Below are 23,800 nucleotides of genomic sequence, written 5' to 3' on the forward strand. Positions count from 1 at the left end.
GATTTTTGTATTTTTTTAGGAGAGACATGCCATCCTGCATTTTTCGTGAGTCTTTTTGTAACAACTTAGGCTATTTCCTCAAAATATTGTAACATAACCTTAAAATTTAATTTTTAAACTTAAAATTTGAAAAATCTCGTAGAAGTGGCGTGTATTTTTCTTTCAGTGTATTTTTTTTCAGTAGGTTCGACCAATTTCCTTCAAGTTTGTCTTAGACCACATTTTGATACGTTGCAACGGCTTCGAGATACAGTAATTTTGAAATTACAAAATGGGACCATCCATAAATCACGTGGACACTTTTTTGGGAATCTGTTTCCAACCCCCCCCCCCCCCCCCTCTCATGGACAATTGTCCATACAAAAAAACTTTTTTATATGGATCGTGGCTAATCGCCATCCCCCCCCCCCCCTAAAGTGTGCACGTGGTTTATGGATGGTCCCAAAAATATTCAAATAACTTACGCCCTTCTCAAATACCATTTTCGAGTACAATTGGCTCCATATTGGCTTCAATAGGCCTAGGATAACATGTCTACAAAGTTTCATTGAAATCGGAGAGAACCGGGTACAAAAGTATTAGCAAAATTCCTGATTTGAGCTGGAATTGCTCATGCATGCTTTTGTATGCGATTTTACCATCGATTTTTTTGCTGTGCATCTCACATTTTTTCCACAAATAAAAGTCAAACACCCTCCAATTATCCCAATGGACGATTTGGCAACAGCTACCCCAGTCCAATTGAAATACGAATTCCATTCATTTTTAAACATTTTCTCTCACCTTCACCTCAAAATGGGCAAAAACGGATCCCGAAAAAATGCGCACACTTGTTAGTTAACTGCCCAAAATTCAATAACTCCCTTCGATTGGCTCGACCGCATTCCAAACAGGGTCGATTGGAAATTGAATTTTTCGTTATTTTTCCTCCCGCATTGGGGGCTTGGGTGAATGGGGAATGCCATTTTAGTAGAAAAGAACAAAAAAACACTCTGAAGAGCAAACAGAAAGTAAAAGTGCCAAAATGGGAAGCAAAACCACGCAAGGATCAATTCTCGGTGACATATCACCGACCGCGGCGGCCATCAACATCGATTGAGCCCTGGAGCGGGGTAATGATTGTGTTTGTTGGACAACAACAGGGGCCGCGATGGCCGGATGAAGGTTCTGGAATTTGAGGATGAAATTCAATCGATTGCGAGTAGTGGCTAGCATGAGCAGCCGGCGGGCAATCGATGACCAGGTTGTGGGACATTGGATTTAGCGTTGGAAACTGTGAGGTGGAGTTGATTTGAAATACCTTTTGTGTTAAAATCAAGGGACCAGATTTTTGGTTCAAAGATCAGAAATCACTTAATTCAAATTTGATTAAATTTTCCATATTTCAATTTTCATATAAAAATCGGTGATCGGTTTGAATAAAATTGAAATCGTTCTGCAACCGACCATCACAGATACCCACACCCATATCTTCTCACATTCCAACAGCGAAAATAATTTTATTGTCTGCAGCTCGTCGTCGACTTCTGGCTCTCCACCCTCGCGTGGACCATTTTTCTCTGCTCACTTTTCCATCCTGGTACAGCTTTTCCTCCTTTCTAACTGTTATTATTTCCCAAACACGCGCGCGGAAAGCTTTACTTACAGCTCAGGGATGATTTTTCTTTCGCTTTTGTGCCATTTCCTCCGTTGTTCGCCGTAAAGCCAATATTTGTGCGACAAAACCGTCAACTGCAAGCCTGACACAGTCGGACGAGGACGATTCAAGCGGGCGCAGATTGAATTACATTCAAAAGTCGATTTTCGCTCGTCGATCGATCGTCGCTTGTGTTTACCCTAAATGGTTTCGCCGAATCGTTAAATGGACGCCGAGAATCGGTGTCCGCCAAGAAGAGCAAATGATATCATCCTCGTAAATGCTGTTAGGAAAATGCTTGAGTCCGTTAAAGAGCGTCGTCAGTTAGATTCGGACCATTTTTCCTTGCGGAGAAAAGTTTTTCCTTTCGGATGAATGCTGCTGTAACCGTCGCCACGGTGCGGTTTTAGCTTTTTACAAAAGAATGCCTAATGAGGAAGTGGATTTTTTAATTAATTTTGTCTCCTTTTTCTTTTCTCACAACAGCTATGAGTGTCTGACGGCCAGCAACGCGAAGCAAAGTAAGAGCCTGGGCGATCTGTTAGATATGGTAAGTGCAATTTTGTGATGAATTAGTAACCTAGGAGTTCTTGAAAATAGAATATTATACAATTCATTTCAACCACTCCAAACTGGACAACCCCCTACATTTTAGTGATAGCATAAGCACCTTAACTGCCAAGCTCGAGAAAAGGGGGAATTTCGTAATAAAGCAATGAGGCTTGATTTTTTATATTTTGCAAAATCCTGCAACCCTCGATAAATTTAAAGATTTAGCTAAAACATTTGGGCTGATTGTTTAACAATCTGTACATGAAGTGTCCTGAATGTGTCATTAACATTAAATGATTAAGGCTGAGGCATATATTTAAAAAAGTTGTTGTCGCTCGGCTCTGCCCGAGTCCGGGGGGGGGGGGCGGGTGGGGGATGGGTGCAAAAAATATATAAAAAATTAAATAAGTAGCCATGGTCTCAACATTTGAATGAATAAAGTGTTTTAAAATGCATTTTACACTAGTTCAGTTGTTTTGCTATCATTAGTTTTCAAAAAAAATAGGAATTGACGAAAACCAAAATTTTTATGATAAATAAGTTTTTGCGGTACTGTACATCGAAAAATGATACAATGCATTACAAAAAAGTATAGTATTCTAGCATAATTTAATCAAATTACAAAAAATGGCAAAAAAAAGTTGTTAGGTAGCGATTAGTTTTAAAAAACTTTTTAATATTTTTATTTTTTTTTAAAATCAAATCTCTGCCAGCGGCTTGCTCAATCGCTTCACTCAGCGAAACAAACACTTCGTGAATTTCTTTTTCTACTCCGTCCGTCAACCCGAGTCATACACGAATCTGCTCAGAGAGGAGAGAGCCAAACAAATACTAGCGCGGTGCTCATTTGGCCTACACTACCACAGTTTGCCGTCAATTAGAATTTGGTATAGTGGAAATTGCTGCCAAATGTGTCTTTGATGTTGTGTAAACTACAAAATTGCAAAATATTATTGATATTATTGATTTTAAGCAATTTCTTAAATGATCAAAGCTAAGCCGATCGCCAAGTATTCTCAGTCAGCATTGAGCGACTTTGAATGAGAGGGAGAGCAAAGAGAGAGTATTTGGTAGCGATTGGTTTGGAAGTGACAAACGGTAGGAATACATCAGAGCAGTTTTTCGTCGCTCTAGATTTGTGCTCGCGAGTGACTGAGTCTTTTCGGAGCATTCAGGACCCTTGGAAGCTAGTCTTGAATTTAAAAATTTTGAAGTATTTGTTTCCGAAAATATCAGATAATTTTGTGAACGATTTTTTTTCTAACGTTCAACATCAGTTGAAACGGTTTGTTATAACAAAGTTATATAATGGAGTTATAAAAACTGACTTGAAACAAACTTATATAACTTCAATTTCAATGACAGCCTTCGTTCTTTAGCTAACAAAACAGACAGCAACCTTCTTATTGACGATTAGGTTAGCTCATTTACTATGAAGCCCCGTGGAGCAATGCGGAAGAGCGCCTGGACCTGCCGTGGAGATAACAACAGTCGTCGAAGTCGTCGGATCGAATCTTGGGAAAGAGGAAGTTCATCAAAAAAGGAAAATCTAAAAGTTCGCCTTGTAGGGAATTTCACACTAATCACATGCGCGCCAAGATTGTTTTTCTTTTTTTTAATTCAATTTCGAATTATTTTAAATAAATCTTGCAGAAACAAGCGTACTCTTTTTTTAATAGCTTCGTCGTTGATTGAAATTCTAATAGGAAACGTTTGTTTACATGTAAGTTAGTCGAAGGTTAGACAGCTGTTTTCTATCTAACTTTCCTTTCCAGTGTGCGCTTTGATTTGACAGCACAGCCGTAAACCACGCCCCCTTTTTTCGTGAATCTCTTGTTAGATAGCACAGTGTTGTCAAATACAGTTGTACAACTTACTCTGATAACATGCATCTTTTTCTGGCAAGTTATACAACAAAAAAGTGCGCTTTTTCCAGCTCACAGGAGTTGTAGAACAAGTTGTGATAACAAGACGGATTGGTTATACAACCAGTTAGGAAATACGTTTATCTGACAAAGTGTGTTGCTTGGGTAATTTGCCGAAGACACCAAATCGATCAAGAAATTCTTCCAAAAGTTACAGATTTTCGCATATTTTGTACCATTTTTGTATGGATAGCTGCTTAAACTGTTTGGGATATTCTCTGCCAACTCACACAGAAATTACTCCGACCCCTCTAAGATTTGCGTGTCTCGTGATTGAGAGCCCGTACGACCCCTTTAATTTTTTAACATTCAAAAAGGCGTATTTTTCAATAATTTGCCGCCTGAAATGGTGATGGTTTGAAATTTAGTTTCAATAGGACTTTTATGGGAGTACTCAAAATTTTACAACAGTTTGATATATTAACACAAAAGGTTTGCTTAAAACCATCACGAGTTATCATGATTCTACGAAAAAAAAGTTTTTAAAAAGTTGGTCGTCTTTAATCATGGCCGCTCAAGGTCACCCAACAAACACGAACGACAAAACAAAGAAAAATAAAAAAATCAAAATTCAAAAAAAATCAAAATGGCGCTCAGATTTGTCATCAGGGACAAAAATTACCCCTTAGGACAAAGTTTCACGCAAGTCGAAGAGACGGAGAAACTTCTCAATTTGTGTTTAACAGTTCTGCTCCAGGATGTTACATTTGCAATTCAGAGACTTGGAGAACCTTTCAACTAAGATCAATTCTTAAGCCTTTACAAGGAGGGTACATATTTGTAAGTTTAGATTTTGCTAGCTGAGTGCTCTTTCAGGGAACATAAATTTTGAGAAAAAAAACCCTAGATCTCGGGAAAACTTTTTCCGATATCGTGTGAGTTGGCGGAGAAATACTCGTATGGAACCTTCTATAGATGAACCAATGACACAAAATGATTTTTTTTTTTTTGGTCATAGAGAAGGCCAAAATTAAAAAAAATCAAGCTAAATCAATTTGAAGAGTTAGGTCGAGAAATGTTGAAATGATCGTATAATATTTTAATTGATTTTTCTTTTCCTTCCACAAATATCTCAAACTCCAGGAAACGACGACCCCGGACGGCGGCAACGAGTCGGTCGCCCTGAAGAAGGCCCTCGAGTGGGAGCTGTCGCTGGACTCGCGGGATTTGCGATCGCACGCCTGGTACCATGGGCCAATTCCGCGGCAACGGGCCGAGGAGATCGTCCAGAAGGAGGGCGACTTCCTGGTGCGCGATTGCGTCTCCCAGCCGGGCAACTACGTGCTGACGTGCCGCACCAAGGGCCCCACGCTGCACTTTGTTATCAATAAGGTGAGTCTATTTTTTAGAAAAAAAAATATCATCTATATAATTTCAAATATTTAACGTCAATATCAAATTAGCCGGGACCGTGGTGTAGTGATAAGCGTGGTTGCCTCTCACCCAGTCGGCCTGGGTTCGATCCCAGACGGTCCCGGTGACGTTTTTCGAGACGAGATTTGTCTGATCACGCCTTCCGTCGGACAGGGAAGTAAATGTTGGCCCCGGTCTAACCTAGAGGGTTAGGTCGTTAGCTCAATCCAGGAGTCGTCTCCCTGGGTCCTGCCTCGGTTTAAACAGAGGTTTGCAATTGCCTCAACAATCAAGCCTTCGGACACATAATTTCAAGTAGGAATCTCGCAATCGAGAACGCCAAGGCAATGCTGTAGAGCGAATAATTTGATTTTTTTTATCAAATATATTCTTATATAATGTTCTATTCTCACCCAAAAAAAATCTGCAATCCAAGCAAAACCACACGATTCGTAGCTCACTCTCTGCCTAATACATAAAACATATTCAAATCAGACAAAACCTCATTTTTCACCCGAGTTGATACCCCCGCAAGGGGGGCGGAACGTCTCTTCTATATCCTAAAACACCCAGTACGCCCCATAAATCAAACTGCTTTGCTCCGGCTCAAGTCCAACCAAGTCGAGCCTGGCGACACAGCAGCGCCCGGAAAATAGTTTTCCCCGTTTAGCAGCTTCAGCAGACTGATTTTCTTCTCTCTTTCTAACTTCACTATAGCAACCGGACAAAAAGTTGCCCTTTTAGATACAACTCGACCGCCAGAAGGTGTCTATTTTTTAACCTTTTAACGACTGAATTTAGGGGCAAAGTTCAAAAGAGTCAGCTCGCTGTGAAGTTAAATTTTCTTACCTTGAGGCGATTAAGTACAGAGTTTGTGGCATGTTGCAAAAACTTCAAAATTAAAAAAAAGGATGGTGGACAACACAGGGTTAACCCGTGCTGCTCTTGGGATGCACCAGACCTTACTTTTGCCGAGATGCATCACACAAACCACTTAGACTACGTGTAAAGTTTTTAATATGTGAACTTTGTGCTGTTTGCGTACCCCCAACACCACTGCCACAGCTTTTCATCACCCCGCAGTATGGTTGTGCAAAACAGTATTTCGCTGAAGATCTTTCTCTAAGTCAGGGGTGCTCAAAGTTTTTGGAGGCCGGGCCAAATTTAAAGCTAAATTGAGCTTGCGGGCCAGATTTACTAAATAATTTTAATTTAAAAGACTGGAAAATATATTTATAAGTTGATTTTTTATTTATTTTTTGAACATTTTCGGTAATTACAAATAATAGTTTTGTATTTATATTTCAAAGTGATGACATGTAAACGGATCAATTTATGTAACGTTGTAAATGTAAAATGTAAATTTACAAAAATAAAATTTATTTTTAATAAACTCAAACATGCTCAAATGATTCTGAACGAAGAAGAATTCATTTTTAATTGATTTCAGCTGATCGTACCTAAGTTTCCATTGATTTTTCGATGTTTTATAAATATTTTTGCTCCTTTTTTTTTAGCCAATTTTTAATAATTGCGGAGGGGAGGGTCGGTCGACAAAAGCTTTGTAAAATATTCTACCTGAATCAGATGGTAGTCAATCAGATTCGTAATCTGACTGTCATGAGTTCGAATCCCGGTTTCTAAGTGTAAAGTTAGTTTGAGGGTCAGTTCATAAAAGTGTCATTATGACTTTCAAATTCATCTAGAATACTTATATTTTTAGAACAATTACAGTAAGGGTCTTTAGCTGGAAAATGCAAGAATTAACCGAATTGATAAATATACTGGGTATAGCTTTAAGCCGGCAACGCGGAAATGGTCATTTTTGAAGGCTTATAACATTTTAACAAAAAATCTAGCAAAACATTACAATAGGGCCGAAGCCGGAGTGTAAACAAAGAGTCTATCCTGCTCTTTCGTAATGTAAACATCAACTGACGTGAGCAAGATAAAATATTTGTTTACACTTCGGCTTCGGCCCTTTTACATTGCTTTGCTTGAAATTCTAAAAATATGGGTCTTCCACAGGTAAAAAAAGTTCAAGATGGTATGTCAGAGACATAACCGAAAGACATAGGACCAAACAATTTGAATGTGTTTTTGGATTGCTAGTGAAATCTGAAATAACATTATTTTATTTTGTTTTATAGATTTGTCGGCAAAATTGTCATAAATGTTCTCCCAAGGTGAACCTTCCATGAGGGCACCGGCAACTCCAGGTTGTGGTCACTACGGTCGAAATGTCAATTTTCATGTTCAGTATCAAAAACCATTAATTTTGATACCCATATTGCCGCAACTCGTATGTTTCTGTAAATGTCCCCCAGGCCCCGACGGAACCTTCTTTGAGGGCACCGGCCACTCCAGGTTGTGGCCACTACTGTCGAAATGGCCATTATTATGTTCAGTATCAAAAACCATGAATTTTGATACCCATATTGCCACAACTCGTATGTTTCTGTAAATGTCCTCCCAGGCCCCGGAGGAACCTTCTTTGAGGGCACCGGCCACTCCAGGTTGTGGCCACTACTGTCGAAATGGCCATTATTATGTTCAGTATCAAAAACCATTAATTTTGATACCCATATTGCCACAACTCGTATGTTTCTGTAAATGTCCCCCCAGGCCCCGGAGGAACCTTCTTTGAGGGCACCGGCCACTCCAGGTTGTGGCCACTACTGTCGAAATGGCCATTATTATGTTCAGTATCAAAAACCATTAATTTTGATACCCATATTGCCACAACTCGTATGTTTCTGTAAATGTCCCCCCAGGCCCCGGAGGAACCTTCTTTGAGGGCACCGGCCACTCCAGGTTGTGGCCACTACTGTCGAAATGGCCATTATTATGTTCAGTATCAAAAACCATGAATTTTGATACCCATATTGCCACAACTCGTATGTTTCTGTAAATGTCCTCCCAGGCCCCGGAGGAACCTTCTTTGAGGGCACCGGCCACTCCAGGTTGTGGCCACTACTGTCGAAATGGCCATTATTATGTTCAGTATCAAAAACCATTAATTTTGATACCCATATTGCCACAACTCGTATGTTTCTGTAAATGTCCCCCCAGGCCCCGGAGGAACCTTCTTTGAGGGCACCGGCCACTCCAGGTTGTGGCCACTACTGTCGAAATGGCCATTATTATGTTCAGTATCAAAAACCATTAATTTTGATACCCATATTGCCACAACTCGTATGTTTCTGTAAATGTCCCCCCAGGCCCCGGAGGAACCTTCTTTGAGGGCACCGGCCACTCCAGGTTGTGGCCACTACTGTCGAAATGGCCATTATTATGTTCAGTATCAAAAACCATGAATTTTGATACCCATATTGCCACAACTCGTATGTTTCTGTAAATGTCCCCCCAGGCCCCGGAGGAACCTTTTTTGAGGGCACCGGCCACACCAGGTTTTGGCCACCACTGTCGAATTGGCCATGAGAACCGCCGCATCATAGCGACTTCCACGCCGTCCGCTTCGCTCGAATTTCCTCCTTCTGCTGCCGGTGGTTCTTCCTTCTGGTTGCTGGTCCTCTTCTTCTATTGGCCGCTGCTGCTGCTGCTCCGCGTCGGCCCGACGTGCACAGTTCGATTGCTCGTTCCAATGTGACTTGCTTTTGCGAAATTTTCTGCTTAAATAGCGGCACAGCCGAAGAACGGCACAAAAGGGGCGCGGTCTCGAATGCCTACGCTTGCTCTGATTGGGCATCTGTCCGATTTGTACTGAAAAATTACTCATTTTGATTGCTTGTTTTAAGTGCTTTAACTACGTTTAGTCAGACTATCTATGTAGTTAAACAATAGCTGAAGTCTTCCTCTTTCGATTGGTGGTCCAACCATCTGGATTGATTCACAGGGAAAAAAGATATAAGCGTTCAAAATGTCCCCTTTTTTAACGCTTAAATGTGACGCTTTGGATCGAATTTCTGAACTGGCCCCCCAATATAGTAAGTAGAGACATAGTCCTATGTCAAAAACTGAAACAGTTGCTTTTCTACATACATTTCGTCGCCGTCGTGCTAACTTTTCGTACGTGCATTTTGGGCCAAATTGGGTTAAGTAAAGGTTAAGGGGTAGGGAGCAGTGCGTGGCCGAATGGTTACGCTGTCCGCTTTGTAAGCGGATGATTCTGGGTTCGATTCCCATCTGCTCCAACCTTCCATTGGATGAGGAAGTAAAATGTCGGTCCCGGCCTTGGTTGTTGTTAGGCCGTTAAGTCATTCCAGGTGTAGGAGTCGTCTCCATGCCATAAGTACAAACAACACACCAAACCAAGCCTACTCCGGTGGAATCGCTGGCGGCGGTTGGACTCGCAATCCAAAGGTCGTCAGTTCAAATACTGGGGTGGAAGGTTCCTTGGAGTAAAAAGAGGTTTGGGTGCTCTCCCCATTCAAGCCTTCGGACTCCTAGGTTCGAGCAGAAACTTGCAATAGACACCACATATGACCCGGGGGTCGTTAATGTGGATGGTTTGATTTTTTGATTGAGTTAAGGGGTTACATACATGTAAAAATTCAAAAATTTCATGTTTCAGAAAATTTAATAAATCCACTAAAAAGATGATTTTCAATCACTCCTGAAAGTTTCATAAAGATATTTCATGATTAAACTGAGTAAGAGACGATTTACGTTAAAAATTTTGCCATGCGCAAAGCGAACTGTCGAACTTTGTGAGCGTTTTTCTCTGAACTCCGAGTTGATTTACGCACAGCAAAAAATCCGATGGTAAAATCACATGCAAAAGCATGCACATCACCTTCGTCAAAAAAGACACTTAATATTACACGCTGCATGTACAATTTTTGTAAACACAAAAAAAAAGTTGCAACCGACAGGACACAAACCCAGCACCTACAGTAAGGACTGGCGCCTTAGCCCGCTCGTCCATTAGACCGATGTAAAATGGAAAGGATAAACGTGTATGTGAGCTTGACATTTCGGTCAAGTAGGTTTTCCATACTGATGGGCTACATATTTTTGGGTGTAATATTACACAGAATTTCATAAAATAATGCAAAATTTATTTTACACCCAGGCCTTTTACACGCAGCTGGATTACTACTTTATTTTCTGTGCGGGTGCCACGATATCTCGAGATGGGATGGACCAAATTGGCTGAAATTTGGGGTGAAGACTCTTAAGACATATTCCGTGTGCATGACGAAGCCCGATTTTGAAGTTTTGCTTTTTAAAAAAATACAAAAATCTTAAACTGGCGATTTTTTATATGAAAAACATAAACATATTTTTATCTTTTTTTCAAACATTTTTTTTGAAAATCGGGCTTCGTCATGCACACAGGACCGGTTTAACGAGGCTTCACCAAAATTTTGAGCCGATTTGGTCAAAGCAGTGTGGAGATATCGTGGCACCCGTTTTTTTAAACTGCTAACTTAAAATGGCTATATCTCGGCAATGATACAACCAAATATCTTCAAATTTATTTTGATATTAGTTGAAAATGTGTATTTTAATGCCCTTAAAACATAATTAAAAAAAGTTTAAGTGTGTGCCCAAACCAACCTCTTACATTTTTGTCGATTTACATGTATGTAACCCCTTAAGAACGCCATTTTGTGCATTTCACAATGCCACATCTTTTGACCTTCACAGATCCCCAAAATTCGATTTCAATCCTTAGATATTCAATGAAAACCAAAAAAGCTCCGAAAATTTTTGTCACTTTTCATATAAAAGTAGTTTCAATCTTGTCGTGCTATCTTGTCAATCCCTGAAAATTGATTTAAGTGCGACAAAAGGCCAAAGGGATTTCAGGTCAGGATGCGTTTGACGCACGTACCAGCTAGACTACCGTAAACATTTGTAATTATAACTCGGGACTCCAGCAACCAACTTCAACCAAACTTCGGGACAATGCACAGAATGGTCAGCCAAACAAAACGTGTTGGTTATTGTTTGCATTGCGTGCTCTCGTTTTTGTTTATTCAAGGCCAAACATTAAAACGCGTTTTTCTCGGAACGTCAAAATGGCGGGTGCGACAAGATAGCACGACGACGTCGATTTTGGCGTTTTTTCCCTTACAAACATCCAGCGATTAGAGGAAGGTGTTCCCGTGGTCAGAATGAGCTCAAATTTGGAGTTTAGCCTAGTGTTGGGTCAATCTTTGAATTCAGGTGGTAGCCCCGAATAAGCCCGGATTTGTAACATTTTAATACTCCCAATACTGTAGCCGAAGTAATAATGAAAACAAAAGTTCACCGGTCAAAAAATATGTCAGCTTTGAATAAATGATTCCCTCGAACCTGTATAGCAGGGGTGCCCAAACTTTTGGCCCTGCGGGCCAGATCTGATGTTTCTGAAGCAGTTTTTGAAGAAGTTAACACATTTTTGTTCAATTTAGTGTCTTTTTGTACATTTTTGGACAACAATCCAAGATTTTTAATAAATTTCACAATTTTACGAAATAGATCATTTTGTTATCTTGCAAAATTTTTCAGTTTGGAAATATCGATGTAGAAATTATAAGAATTAAATTCAAACATGAAGAATGTTATTATAATATTATGAAATTTGATCTCAAGATTATTTGTTTAATTCAGACAATCAATTTATCTAATTAATATTTTATGAACAGGCCGGTCATAGAATTATTTTGAAAATTCGTCGCGGACCGGATGAAATGGCTTCATTTTTTTTTTTTGCTTTATTGTAAAAAACATTCAAAAGGGAATTAATGTGCTTTTCGAATCTGCAATAACCCACAAGAGTATTTCTTTTTAAATGAGAAAAAATCATTTAAAAATTTCGTGTTTTTCTGCAACTTTGCAGGGTTAGTTATCACAGTGTAATAATGATCTACACAGTTGTAGAACAGACAATGACAAATCCATCGCAATTTTATTTAAAAAAAAGTTTTGCATTTTTTCAGGAATCAGAAAATTGAGTTGTTACTCGAGTTGAAACTAAGAAAAATTAAAAAATACATTTGAAAAACGTTTCAAGATCATAAAACAAAACTATTTTCCTTTCCACAGAGAAATACTTTGAAGCATCCTCTCGTGGAATTTGTCGAGTGTCTCTAAAAAGTAAAGGAAGCAAAGTTTCCGAGCATTTTTCGTTTTCTGCATTCGACACTCGTACTGCTTTCTTTTTTTTCTCTTACTTTTTACACCTCTCAGTCTCAGTGAATGTGTGATGTACTGCACACTCGAGCAAGTGGAAATGAAGAACACAAAAACAGTTTAGCACTTACAACGATTTACTCCTTGTAAGGATACGTTATCTCAAGTTTCATCCCGCTCTCATACTAAACGACTTGCTTTTGCCGGCAGCTTTTTCTCCAAGAGCTTCTCAAGTTTACAGCCCAGCGAGGTATTGTTTATGGGGAAAATTGTCGCCCTCACCCAGCAAACTTGCTTATGAATGCATATTTTCCAGTGTCCTTCCCCTCACCACAACACCTGCCATCTAAAACCCGGTTCGATAAATTATCACCATGGAAATAGATCACTAACGACGACCCGTCTCCCTCCAGGCTTTGGCCTTTCACAGTTTCACCTTCCGATTTCCTTCCCGGAGGAAGAACTTTTCTCACTGCCTGCAGGAACACCGCATTTGCCATCATCGAAGTTCATGAATAAACAGCGCGCAAATATTAATGGTCGTCTCTCGTTCGTCGTTTATTTTGGACCGGGATGAAATTTCGGGGTTGGGAGGAGGAGGGAGTTTCATGATAGAATTTTCACAGTGAAAGAGAAAGGAGCATCGCTTCGATCGCCTCCCCCGCACCGTAATCAGTTCAGGTGGGGATTTCTGTCTGAGCATCGTCAGTTCAAGGGGGGTGAAAGTGATGGGCCGTTTTTGATGGTAATTTTTCGCAGAAAGTTCTCCCCCAGTAATCACTTGAGACAGTTGGTAAAAGTTTAATGTGAGTGGGTGCGCGGTTTAATTTCTCGAAAACGATAATTTGCAGTTAATGAATTGGGCAAAGTTTAAAGAGGGCAAGGAAGGGTTTTTTGGTGATCGCTTCAAATTTGAAATGGGGTTGGTTGAGATGGTGAAATAATAAAATTTTAAACTTTGTTTGTAATAATGTGTACAATTCTAGTTAGTCTCAACTCAGATACACCAATTAAACATATTTGAAACAATGTTGCATACAAATTGAAATAAATTTGATCCTACATTGTTTAATTATTAATTTTGTAATTTCATTGACATATTGTAATTTCATTAGTTACTAGATAACCTACACATTAAAATATGAATTCAGAATTATGGGACAATGCATAGATAGTTATAACTTCGCATATTAAAATCGAATCAGAATAAAATTTCAAGCAAATGTCTGTGGGGTGCGTAGACATGATCATTTTCCTTTTTTATTTCTCGGAACTAGCTTAGAGGACTTTGGCCGGATTGGTTCCTGATCGCGCGAGAGATCCAGTCCAGTTTGGGGTCTCATAAGTCCTTATTAAATATTATTGAAAGTTACACACAATAGGGACTTTGGAAGGTACAAAAAAGAGCCGTAAATAAAAAACATTCACTTTGGACCTCTTGCAGAAATATTTGGAACCAACTTTTAAAAAGCATTTCATTTACACCCAAAACTGGCAGCGCTAGTCCGAGATAATGATGGTCTCGAGTCGAGAGAATAGTGGTACCATTCACGGACACAGAGAACACAGCTCGAGATGGGCGATAGAACTATTCTCTCGAGGTTCATTTGCAAAAAAAAGTTCATCCGTCAAACAAAAAACTAAAAGTGTTGACTACGGGAATCGAAACTGCCTCGGCCACCACAGCTTGGTGACCAAGGAGAGGTCAGAAGTCGATGTATGACACTTGTTGGAAATTTATTGATTCAACTAATGAATGAACTCATTTGTTATGATGGTGTGAGTTGGTACCATTATTCTATCGATTTTGGCACTGATCTCTCAATAAATTTTGAGAGAACGATTATCTCGACTGTGATTTTGGGTGTACAAACAAGCCCAGGTAACATTTTAAATCCAACTAGCCATCACCTAGTTTTATTGAGGTTTTATGGTAGCATCTTGATTACTTGATAGCTCTCTTACCACCACCAATAAGCTAAAGCTAATAATTAGATTCAAACAAGGTTTTATGCCTCGGACATAAAACATGGTGAAAATATAAGCCAACTGGCTTTTAATAAGGGTTTATGAAAATTTAAGAGAGTCTTGAAAATCAGATGGCAATGCCATGCCAAATGGTTTTATCGCATGCTTCATTAAAATCAAGGGTGTTGTAGCTGTCAAGTGCTATAAGGCATGCAAAAAGCTCACTTAAAACCATAAGCTCCTAAAAAAGATTTTAACGCAGCCAAACAGCAATGGTTTGTCTGATTGAATATGATTGACTGCCATCTTGGCAGAACAAAACAAAAGCATCAATTTGATTAAAATTAGATGAAAACACACATTAATAATAATTTAAACATTTTTTGCAAAAAATTACAAATAAAATAAAATCATGAAAAAACTAGGGATACAAAATAAATATTTAATATAAAGCGAGTTTATTTATCGATAAAATTTCAATCGCTGCTGAATTTGAACCTCCGATTGCGAGGAATATGCTTTGACATTATTTTAGTTACCAATATCTATAAAACTGGGCATCGCTTGTCCGAGAGAATAATGGCCTCGAGTCGAGAGAATAGTGGTACCATTCACGGACACAGAGAACACAGCTCGAGATTGGCGAGAGAATTATTCTATCGAGGTTCATTTGCAAAAAAAAGTTCATCCGTCAAAACAAAAAACCAAAAGTGTCGACTACGGAAATCGAACCAGAGACCTTTGACTCACTAACTCAATGACTTAACTGCCTCGGCCACCACAGCTTGGTGAACAAGGAGTGGTCAGATGTCAATGTATGGCACTTGTTGGAGATTTATTGTTTCAATTAACGAATGAACTCATTTGTTATGGTGGTGTGCGTTGGTTTGGCGCTAAGCCCTCAATAAATTTTGAGGGAACGATTCTCTCGACTCGGTGTATCATTTTATCATCGCCATTTTTGACAACCATCTCCATTTTATAATTTGGCAAGACGAAGACTTATTTTTTGCCAGAATAAAACCAGTTTGACATAAGAAGTTTGAAGACGTAAGAAAAGTAATTTTTTCATAACTCCTGGCTTGGTTTAACAAAGGTTTTCTCAAGACTTCAAGGAGTTTGTTACATCCAAAATTCCGAGTCGAGAAAATAGTGCTACCAACGCACACCACCACACCCAAAATTCACAGTCGAGATAATCGTTCTCTCAAAATTTATTGAGAGATCAGTGCCAAAATCGATAGAATAATGGTACCAACTCACACCATCATAACAAATGAGTTCATTCGTTAGTTGAATCAATAAATTTCCAACAAGTGTCATACATCGACTTCTGACCTCTCCTTGGTCACCAAGCTGTGGTGGCCGAGGCAGTTAAGTCATTGGAATGGTATGTCAAAGGTCTCTGGTTCGATTCTCGTAGTCAACACTTTTAGTTTTTTGTTTGACGGATGAACTTTTTTTGCAAATGAACCTCGAGAGAATAGTTCTATCGCCCATCTCGAGCTGTGTTCTCTGTGTCCGTGAATGGTACCACTATTCTCTCGACTCGAGGCCATTATTCTCTCGGACAAGCGATGCCCAGTTTTGGGTGTAGGATTCAGTTGTAAAGCCTTGAACTCTTATGTAAGTTTTGTAAATAGGCCGTAAAAACCTTTTGTGGAGGTCCTTTTGGGCTATAAGAGGAGTTTAACAGGGTTCTGGAGATCTTGAGCATGAGCATGAGCATGAGCATGGTTGACTGCCAATGAGCTGCTACTCCGTTATTGACAGATCAGCTGAAGTTAAACAATGAATCAAAAATGATCAGTGGGAGCCAACCATCCGTTCACTGTTTAACCCCTGAAGACCCCGACTTTATTAGTCAATACCGGCGCCCTCCAAGAAGCCTGCAGTTCAACAAAAGGGAGGAATGTTAGTCCGATAGTTGAAGTTGCAGACTCATCAAGCACATAGTTTTTCGCTGTATACTTGTTGATACCGCTTGAGACCGTTGAATCCACAGCATCTCCTTCAAGCATCACGTGATTATTTTTTTGGGTTAGTAGGATAAGGTATTGGCTTTTCGATGCCTCCCGAGCTACGATGCTATGGGGAGGACTTTCATAACAAACCCGTCGGCGAGCCTTCCGAGCAACGATGCTATGGGAAGGTCTTTCTAATTAGCACACCAAAACACACGCGCACAGGTATTTAAATACTGAATAAATGTAATTTTTCATCACGATTACCCAGACGACATTGATGATATAGGAAGGACTTTTTTACAGTCATTTACAGAAATACTTAAACTTATTTTAATGCAACAATTCACACGACGTCGTGCCTCCCGATCAACGATGATGTAGGAAGGACTTGAGCAAGCCAATCAGGATGAAACACGAAATAAAATTCCTTTCTTTTCACACACAATGCCACATAATTGACCGCGCGTCACCACCCAACTAATTGAACTGATTTTCTTCTGCTTGTGGGAAAGCCAACCAGGATGGAACACGAAGCAAAATATTCTTCTTTTCACACACAATGCCACATAATTGACCGCGCGTCACCACCCAACAAATTGAACTGATTTTTTTCTGTTTGTGGGCAAGCCAACCAGGATGAAACACGAAATAAAATTCTCTTCTTTTCACACACAATCCCACATAATTGACCGCGCGTCACCACCCAACTAATTGAACTCTTAACAGGGTTCTGGAGATCTTGTTACGACTAAGTGGTTTTAATGTTGGTTTTGGCTGATAGGTTTTATAGCGGTTGTAACAGCCTAAAATGTTACTTGGAAGAAGCTTTCACAACTAGTTCCACAACACTCCAAAGGGTCATTCTTATGCAAAATTTGTACTTTCAAAAGTACACAATTAGGTTAAAACTTTGAAAATCTGGTCAAAATCATATTTTTTTTCGTCGTCATAACAAAATGGTTGAAGGAAAGATTTTCTAAAAAAAAAAATCTGTAATATCCCTTAAACTTCGTCTGGGTTTGCATTGACACAGTACGTAACACTAGCAGGAAAAAAAGGAGAGGTTCTTCAATTTAGCAAATGGCCTGAAAACGGGGAAACGCTTCCGTCTCGCACACTTTCTTTGAATCCTCATCATCGAATTCACTCGGTTCACTTCACTCATTGAGTAAATTTAGAAGATTACAGCAAAGCCAATACGCCAATAATGCAATAATGCCAACCCCAGTTTTGAAACACCGATGCTGGGAACGAAAAAAGAACACACACACAACGAATCAAGAAGAGTGTCTTCATAGTGCCAGACTTCCGTCCTCAAAAGACATCACACCCGGCCATAAATTTATCATATTTCCACAATATTCAAACCCATCTTGGCTTCCGCTGGGCCGGGGTTTTCCCATGTCAATTTTCAAACCCAGGTTCTTCAACGTTTTTTTCTCATCTTGCTCCATTTGCTTTCTCTTCCCTTCCGCAGCTACTGATTCAGCCTGAAACCGTATACGAGAGAGTACAATATCAGTTCGAGGACGACGCCTATGACACAGTTCCTGATTTGATAACGTTTTATGTAGGCTCAGGTGAGTGTTTTTTTTCCTTCCTTGGAGGTCGTCAGCACTATCAAGCGTTTAACCTGGATGGTCTTGGCTGTTTTCTTGCAGGAAAATCCATTTCGGCAGCCTCCGGAGCACGGATCCAGTTCCCCTGTAATCGACTGTACCCGCTGTCGTTCTACGCTTCCAAGTATGGCCAGCACGGCGGCATCGGTGGCATCCGAGGGCCCAGCCCACTTAATTCGCCCTCGCCGGTGCCCTCGTCGCCTGGATTTAGGTAAGAACACGGACGTGAGGTGGGATTATTGCTAGTTTGTTAAACTGAGTACATGTGGAGGTTGGGGCTTAAATGAACCCAACTTTTAACAGTTCAGCCAGGGAAACATTCTCTTATTTACATTTTTTTTTTTAATTACGATAAACATCCTTTTTGTACAGCATTTTTTTTTAATTTAGCTTTTGCTAAATAATTTAGATTATGTCGTATTGAGGAACAAAATACTATTGAACAAGATTGTATTTTTTTATTTATTTTTTTCATAGTAGAATTCTTGCCTTAGTTTATTTTATACAATCGGTTGGAAATTTTTAAGTGATTTTAGATTAAAAAACGTACAAATTTAGTTTATTACATTTCTGAGTTACAATAGAAATTTTGCGATCATTTCAAATATATATATATAGAAGTGTTTCCTAGAAAATATCAATGATGGTTAACATTTTTTGTATCTATTAGAATATTACTTCAAAAAAGAAGCTCTCTCGTGATTTCAATGTTTCCATAGCCAACGCTTCTAACTTTGTGCATCGTTTCATCATACTTTCCCTTGACTTTTTATGGTCATATTTTTCTCTGATTTTATTAATTGATCTGAATTTATTTTTAAAATTTTGCTTTTCTGAAACAAGTAAAACAATAGGGGAAGGTGGGGCAAGACGACCATATGGGGCAAGAGGAACAATCGCTCGTACGGCCGTAATTTTTACAATTTTGATTATTTCCAGTATGAGGAATTGTTGCTAGCCATGCAATCAGCTGATTCTACTACCACATAACCGCCAAAATGACGTAAACGCCACGGGGCATAAGATTTAATGAAAAAAAAATTCAAAACCTTTGTTTTCTTATAATGTTTGGAAAGTACAAAATAAGGCTTGGGGTTCGTTTTAAGGCTCTTTTTATCAAAATGCTATTTTTCCTAGATCAGTAGTGTCTCTACCAATGACATGCACCTATTACAAAGTATGATTTAACTTTTGATTATTTTTATTGAGAGCTTTTAAAAAACTTTGTTCAGGTGGGGCAAGTGTACCATATGGATTTTTAGTATGGAAAAAATACGAATTGCTGCAACAACATATTTTATAGAGAAATAAATTCATGAAAGTACTTAAAAACTGATAAAAAATTGTTAAAAAAGTTGTCCATACAAAATATAGTGATATTATGAAAATTTACTATTTATCATCCGAGGAATATTTTTTTTTTTCGTTAAAACGATAAATTTTTTATTAAAATATTATTATTCAATCTAAAAATGGAAGAAACCTTTCAAATACATTCTAATCTGATGTATCTAAGTGATTACAGTTCAATTGTTAGTAAATAAACATTTTTTTTCATGCATTGTTCCTCTTGCCCCAACGGGTTGTTCGTCTTGCTCCACTAGTTGACTAGAAAATACAGAAAATCAAAAATTTTAAAATCAATTTTTTACATTAAAAAACAGGATTTTTTTAAAAAAAACTTGTTCTAACAAAGTCTTAGTCAAGACCTAGAATAAGATGATTATAATAAAATCCGACAGATTTTTAAACTTTTGAATGGGTTATAACGAGCATTTCCTTAGCTTGTTACACTTGCCCCACTTTCCCTTATTGTTAATTCATTCAACCTTTGACGCCCCCATTCCAAATGTTATTCTCGATACACAAAAATGGCTTATATGATCCTAATATAAAACGTCTTTATAGTTTGATTCATATCGGAGAAGGTGGATTAAAAAAGTTCCTGAAAAATATTTTTTAGCTGGAATTGTTCTGAGCTCAAACATAAAATCTGGAATTTTATTTAAATTTTTTGGAAAGCTTCGGTAAACTAAATATTATTTTTGAAACAAAAATATTAAAGTACACCCAAAAGCAAAATGATGAATTTTGAATTGAATCTTTTTTTAATAAAAATCTCCAGAATTGTTAAAAATGCTCTAAAGTGATTTGTTTGTTTGTTTATTTTCTCTTATAATGTAAAGTTTGCACCTTTTGAAATTGCTACGACGTGCATAAAATAATAAAGAGAAGCAATAAAATTTGGGAATTTAAAGTCCAAGATTGTCTTTTTTGAAAAAGTTGGTCTTCGTTGATCATGGCCGTACAAGGTCACCCGCGACAGACACGGATGACGAAACAAAGAGAAACGCAAAAAGTTTTCAAAACATTTTTTTTGTTAAATCGCGATAACTCGTGATGTTTATTAGCAAACCCCTTATGTTTACAAATCAAAATTGTGATTGTCTGCTCTACAACTCTAAATGAAAAAATGACCCTTCTGGTTTATTGTATATTCGAAAAGTACATTCAATTTCCTTTAAAATGAAATGTTTCAAAAAAAATTACAGTTAAGTAATGGAAAATGGCAGAGTTTTTAAAACTTTTTTAAGTGTTTTTATCGATGAAAATTACGTTTTTTTCGGAATTCTGAGTACGCCATCAAATCGGGCGTCTAATTTTACATAAAAGTCCCTTTGACACCAAATTTCTATCTCATCACCGTTTTAGGCTGCATTTTTTTTGAAAAACACCTAATTTTTCGCATGTTCAAAAATGGAAGGGGTCGTACCGTCCCTCCGTCACGAGATATCAAAAAACGGACCTCGGATTCGTGATCAGGGACAAAAGTTACCCCTTAGGACAAAGTTTCACGCAAATCGAAGAGGGGTCGGGGCAACTTTTCCCGATTTCGTGTGAGTTGGTAGATAACCCATTTATAAACATTCGAAACATTTGTTTTATTTTAAATTTCATGAAGACACCAAATCGATCAGAAATCTCTTCCATAGAAACAGATTTCCAAATTTTTGTATACCACTTTTGTATGGACACCTGTAAATATTGTATGGAGAAATCTTGAAAACCTCAATTCAAACATGTGAACTTCCGTTCCAGGTACAACCCGTACACCCAGCAGCCAAACACATATCGAAGTCCGATGTCTTCGCCCCCGCGAACCAAGCGCGAAACCCCGCCCCGTCTTCCCTCGAAGAAGCAGCGGTCCCAGTCGTTGACGCCGCTGCAGGGCGGTCCCCAACCCGGCCAGCAGCGGTACTGCAGCGCCGACGGTGTGATACAGCCACAGCCCGGGCAGCAGCAGCAGCATCAGTCCAACGGCGGTTCCGACGGTGGCCACAGCAAAACTCTTCCAAAGCAACCTTCCTCGCGGTTCACCACCACCGGATCGACGGAAAAGTGCAACAGTGCCGATGGAGTTATCCATGGGACGGGTAATTCTGGGGTTGGTGGGGAGGAGAAGTGCTCCAGCGCGGATGGGGTGGTCAAGACGTCGATGTCACGTTCTGGTTCGCAATCGTTGCCACGGTCGAACAGTTTGAGATCTTCCCACGGAATGCTGGGCTCGCGAACGTCCAGCATTAACAAGGAGTCCAGCGAACACTCGCTCAGTCCTTGCATCGAACAGAAGCAGTTTGCCGAGGACGAGGAGGAGGCGGACCAGGCGCCAAGTCCTCCGCCGAAGCCGATTCGAGGAGGGGGTGGTGGCAACGGAGGTGGACTTCACCGGAAAGATTCTATGAAGGAAGCCGATCCTCATGGAGCGATCCACCGGATGGGTTCGTACCATCCGAGTGGTTCGGACTCGGGCAACGGATCTGGAGATTCGGCTCAGAGTTCGGCGGCTGGTGAAGAGATTGTTCCGCAGCATCGCGGTGGAGTGATCTTGAAGAATCCGCGCTTCATCCCACACTCGATGTCCTCGATCACGCTCCGATCGTACGCCGATTTTGATCCGTTGGCCGCCGAGGAGGCACTGTTGGCGATGAGCGCCCCTGTATTCGAGCAGGTCTCGAGATATGATTTGGAAAATTTTAACACGCTTCTGTTGCCGTTCTGTGATTACAAACCGCTCGATAGTGGAACGCTGTGTAAGTTTCAAATTACATGAAGTTCATGTAATTTTATTTTACTGAAATTGTTATTTTCCATTTCAGCAACGTTCCGGATGATGCTGCATGAAACGGGTTCGCGAGTCATCGCAACTCACCTCACCAGAGTGGATATTAGCCTAATTTTAGGTAAATCCTCTAAATAGATCGTCCAACCTTCAAATCTTTACATTCCCTGCCCATCTTCCAGAAAAAGACGAATCCCTGCAGGACAACCCGCTCAACTGCACCGGCCTGGAGCTGATCACGCTCGAGCAGGGCCGCCAGTTCCGGCTCGATTTGATCGAACGCACCGAGTGCATCAAGCTGCTGGTCGCGGTCACAATCCTCACCTGCCAGGACGACCTCGAGCGGGCCGAAACGCTCAACAAGTGGATCCAGGTGGCGGTCGAAACCAAAACTGCCCTCGGCAACCTGTTTGGCTTCTGTGCCATCATGCTGGGGCTGTCGATGCCACAGGTGGGATTCACCATTTTTTTATATATTGAAGAGTAAGCTGCAATTCTCCATGTTTTCAATTTGCAGATTCAAAAGCTCGAGACCACGTGGCACACGCTGCGCCAAAAGTACACCGACAGTGCATTTAATTTCGAAGCCAAACTACGACCAACGCTCAACAGCATGAACGACTGCTCGAATCCGCAGGCACCGAACACGACGATACCGCACTTACTGCCATACATACTGGTTAAGGATCGCACCATCAACGACGTACTAGGTAAGCTGTTCGTTACACCAAATCCATGCGAACAAAAAAAAATAACTAAAATCTCTTCCAGTTGACCCGTCCCAGGCGCAAAGCTCGACCCTTGTGCAGAGCTGCGTGACCACGTGGGAAACCATCAGCCAGGACTTTGGCTTCTCGATACTGTTTGCCCACCTGGACGCGGCCCGGAGTTTCGTCAACAACCTGTCGCTGTACAAGAAGAACGCGGCCGGCGTGATGCAGGACACCAGCCGGTACGACGCGCTGCTCGAGGACGCGTTCCGGTGAGTTTTGGGCTCTCCCGTTGCCAGATTCAAATTGGAAACTTTTATTCAATCCACCTTCTGGTGGTTGGTGCTTGCTCACATTCATTAGATTTATTTCAAAATGGCAAAATCTAATCTTGATGTGTGCCAAAGTATTCAAACAAGGATTTTTCCGTATAACCTGTTGATATCTCGGTGGCCATTTTGGTCATTTTCCGATTTTGAATGCTCCAATAGGGTCCTTAAAAAAGCCCTATGTAAATGTTACAGTAGTCAAATATTTGTCCGTATGCACACTTTTTGTGATGTAAAATTCGACTAAAGTACCCAATTTTATACATCAATTCAATTCAATTCAATTCTGTTTATTTCTTTAGTTATCGTTTAACAATAGTTTTTATAGGTGCAGTACAGAGTTTTGGGGGATCCTTTCAGCTGTGACTAATACATTTATCTCAATGGATGGAAATAAAGTTTGTTGAAAAACGAAACGGAAAACAGGAAAACACTCGCAAAAAACCTGTTGCTATTGCTGGGATAGTAGGGGGATAGGAAGAGGAAAGGTATCTTAAAAACTATATCACAGTCTCACGGCACCAAACTCGATATCAGA

The 23,800-nt window shown here is 39.8% G+C and overlaps 1 protein-coding gene across 4 annotated transcripts in view; it reads left to right on the forward strand.

Moving 5' to 3' along the window:
* Positions 1-23,800, forward strand: part of LOC120416601 (SH2 domain-containing protein 3C) — a 103,144-nt gene that overhangs the window by 69,605 nt on the left and 9,739 nt on the right. For all 4 annotated transcript variants that reach the window (XM_039578392.2, XM_039578391.2, XM_039578393.2 and 1 more), the window contains 9 exons: positions 2,123-2,186; positions 5,197-5,445; positions 17,962-18,064; positions 18,146-18,314; positions 21,203-22,194; positions 22,261-22,344; positions 22,406-22,674; positions 22,741-22,933; positions 22,995-23,205. In XM_039578392.2, the coding sequence (XP_039434326.1) occupies positions 2,123-2,186; positions 5,197-5,445; positions 17,962-18,064; positions 18,146-18,314; positions 21,203-22,194; positions 22,261-22,344; positions 22,406-22,674; positions 22,741-22,933; positions 22,995-23,205 (2,334 nt within the window). The remainder of the gene's footprint in view (positions 1-2,122; positions 2,187-5,196; positions 5,446-17,961; positions 18,065-18,145; positions 18,315-21,202; positions 22,195-22,260; positions 22,345-22,405; positions 22,675-22,740; positions 22,934-22,994; positions 23,206-23,800) is intronic.

The sequence above is a fragment of the Culex pipiens genome, chromosome 2 (genome assembly GCF_016801865.2).
Source record: "Culex pipiens pallens isolate TS chromosome 2, TS_CPP_V2, whole genome shotgun sequence".
Lineage (NCBI taxonomy): Eukaryota > Metazoa > Arthropoda > Insecta > Diptera > Culicidae > Culex > Culex pipiens.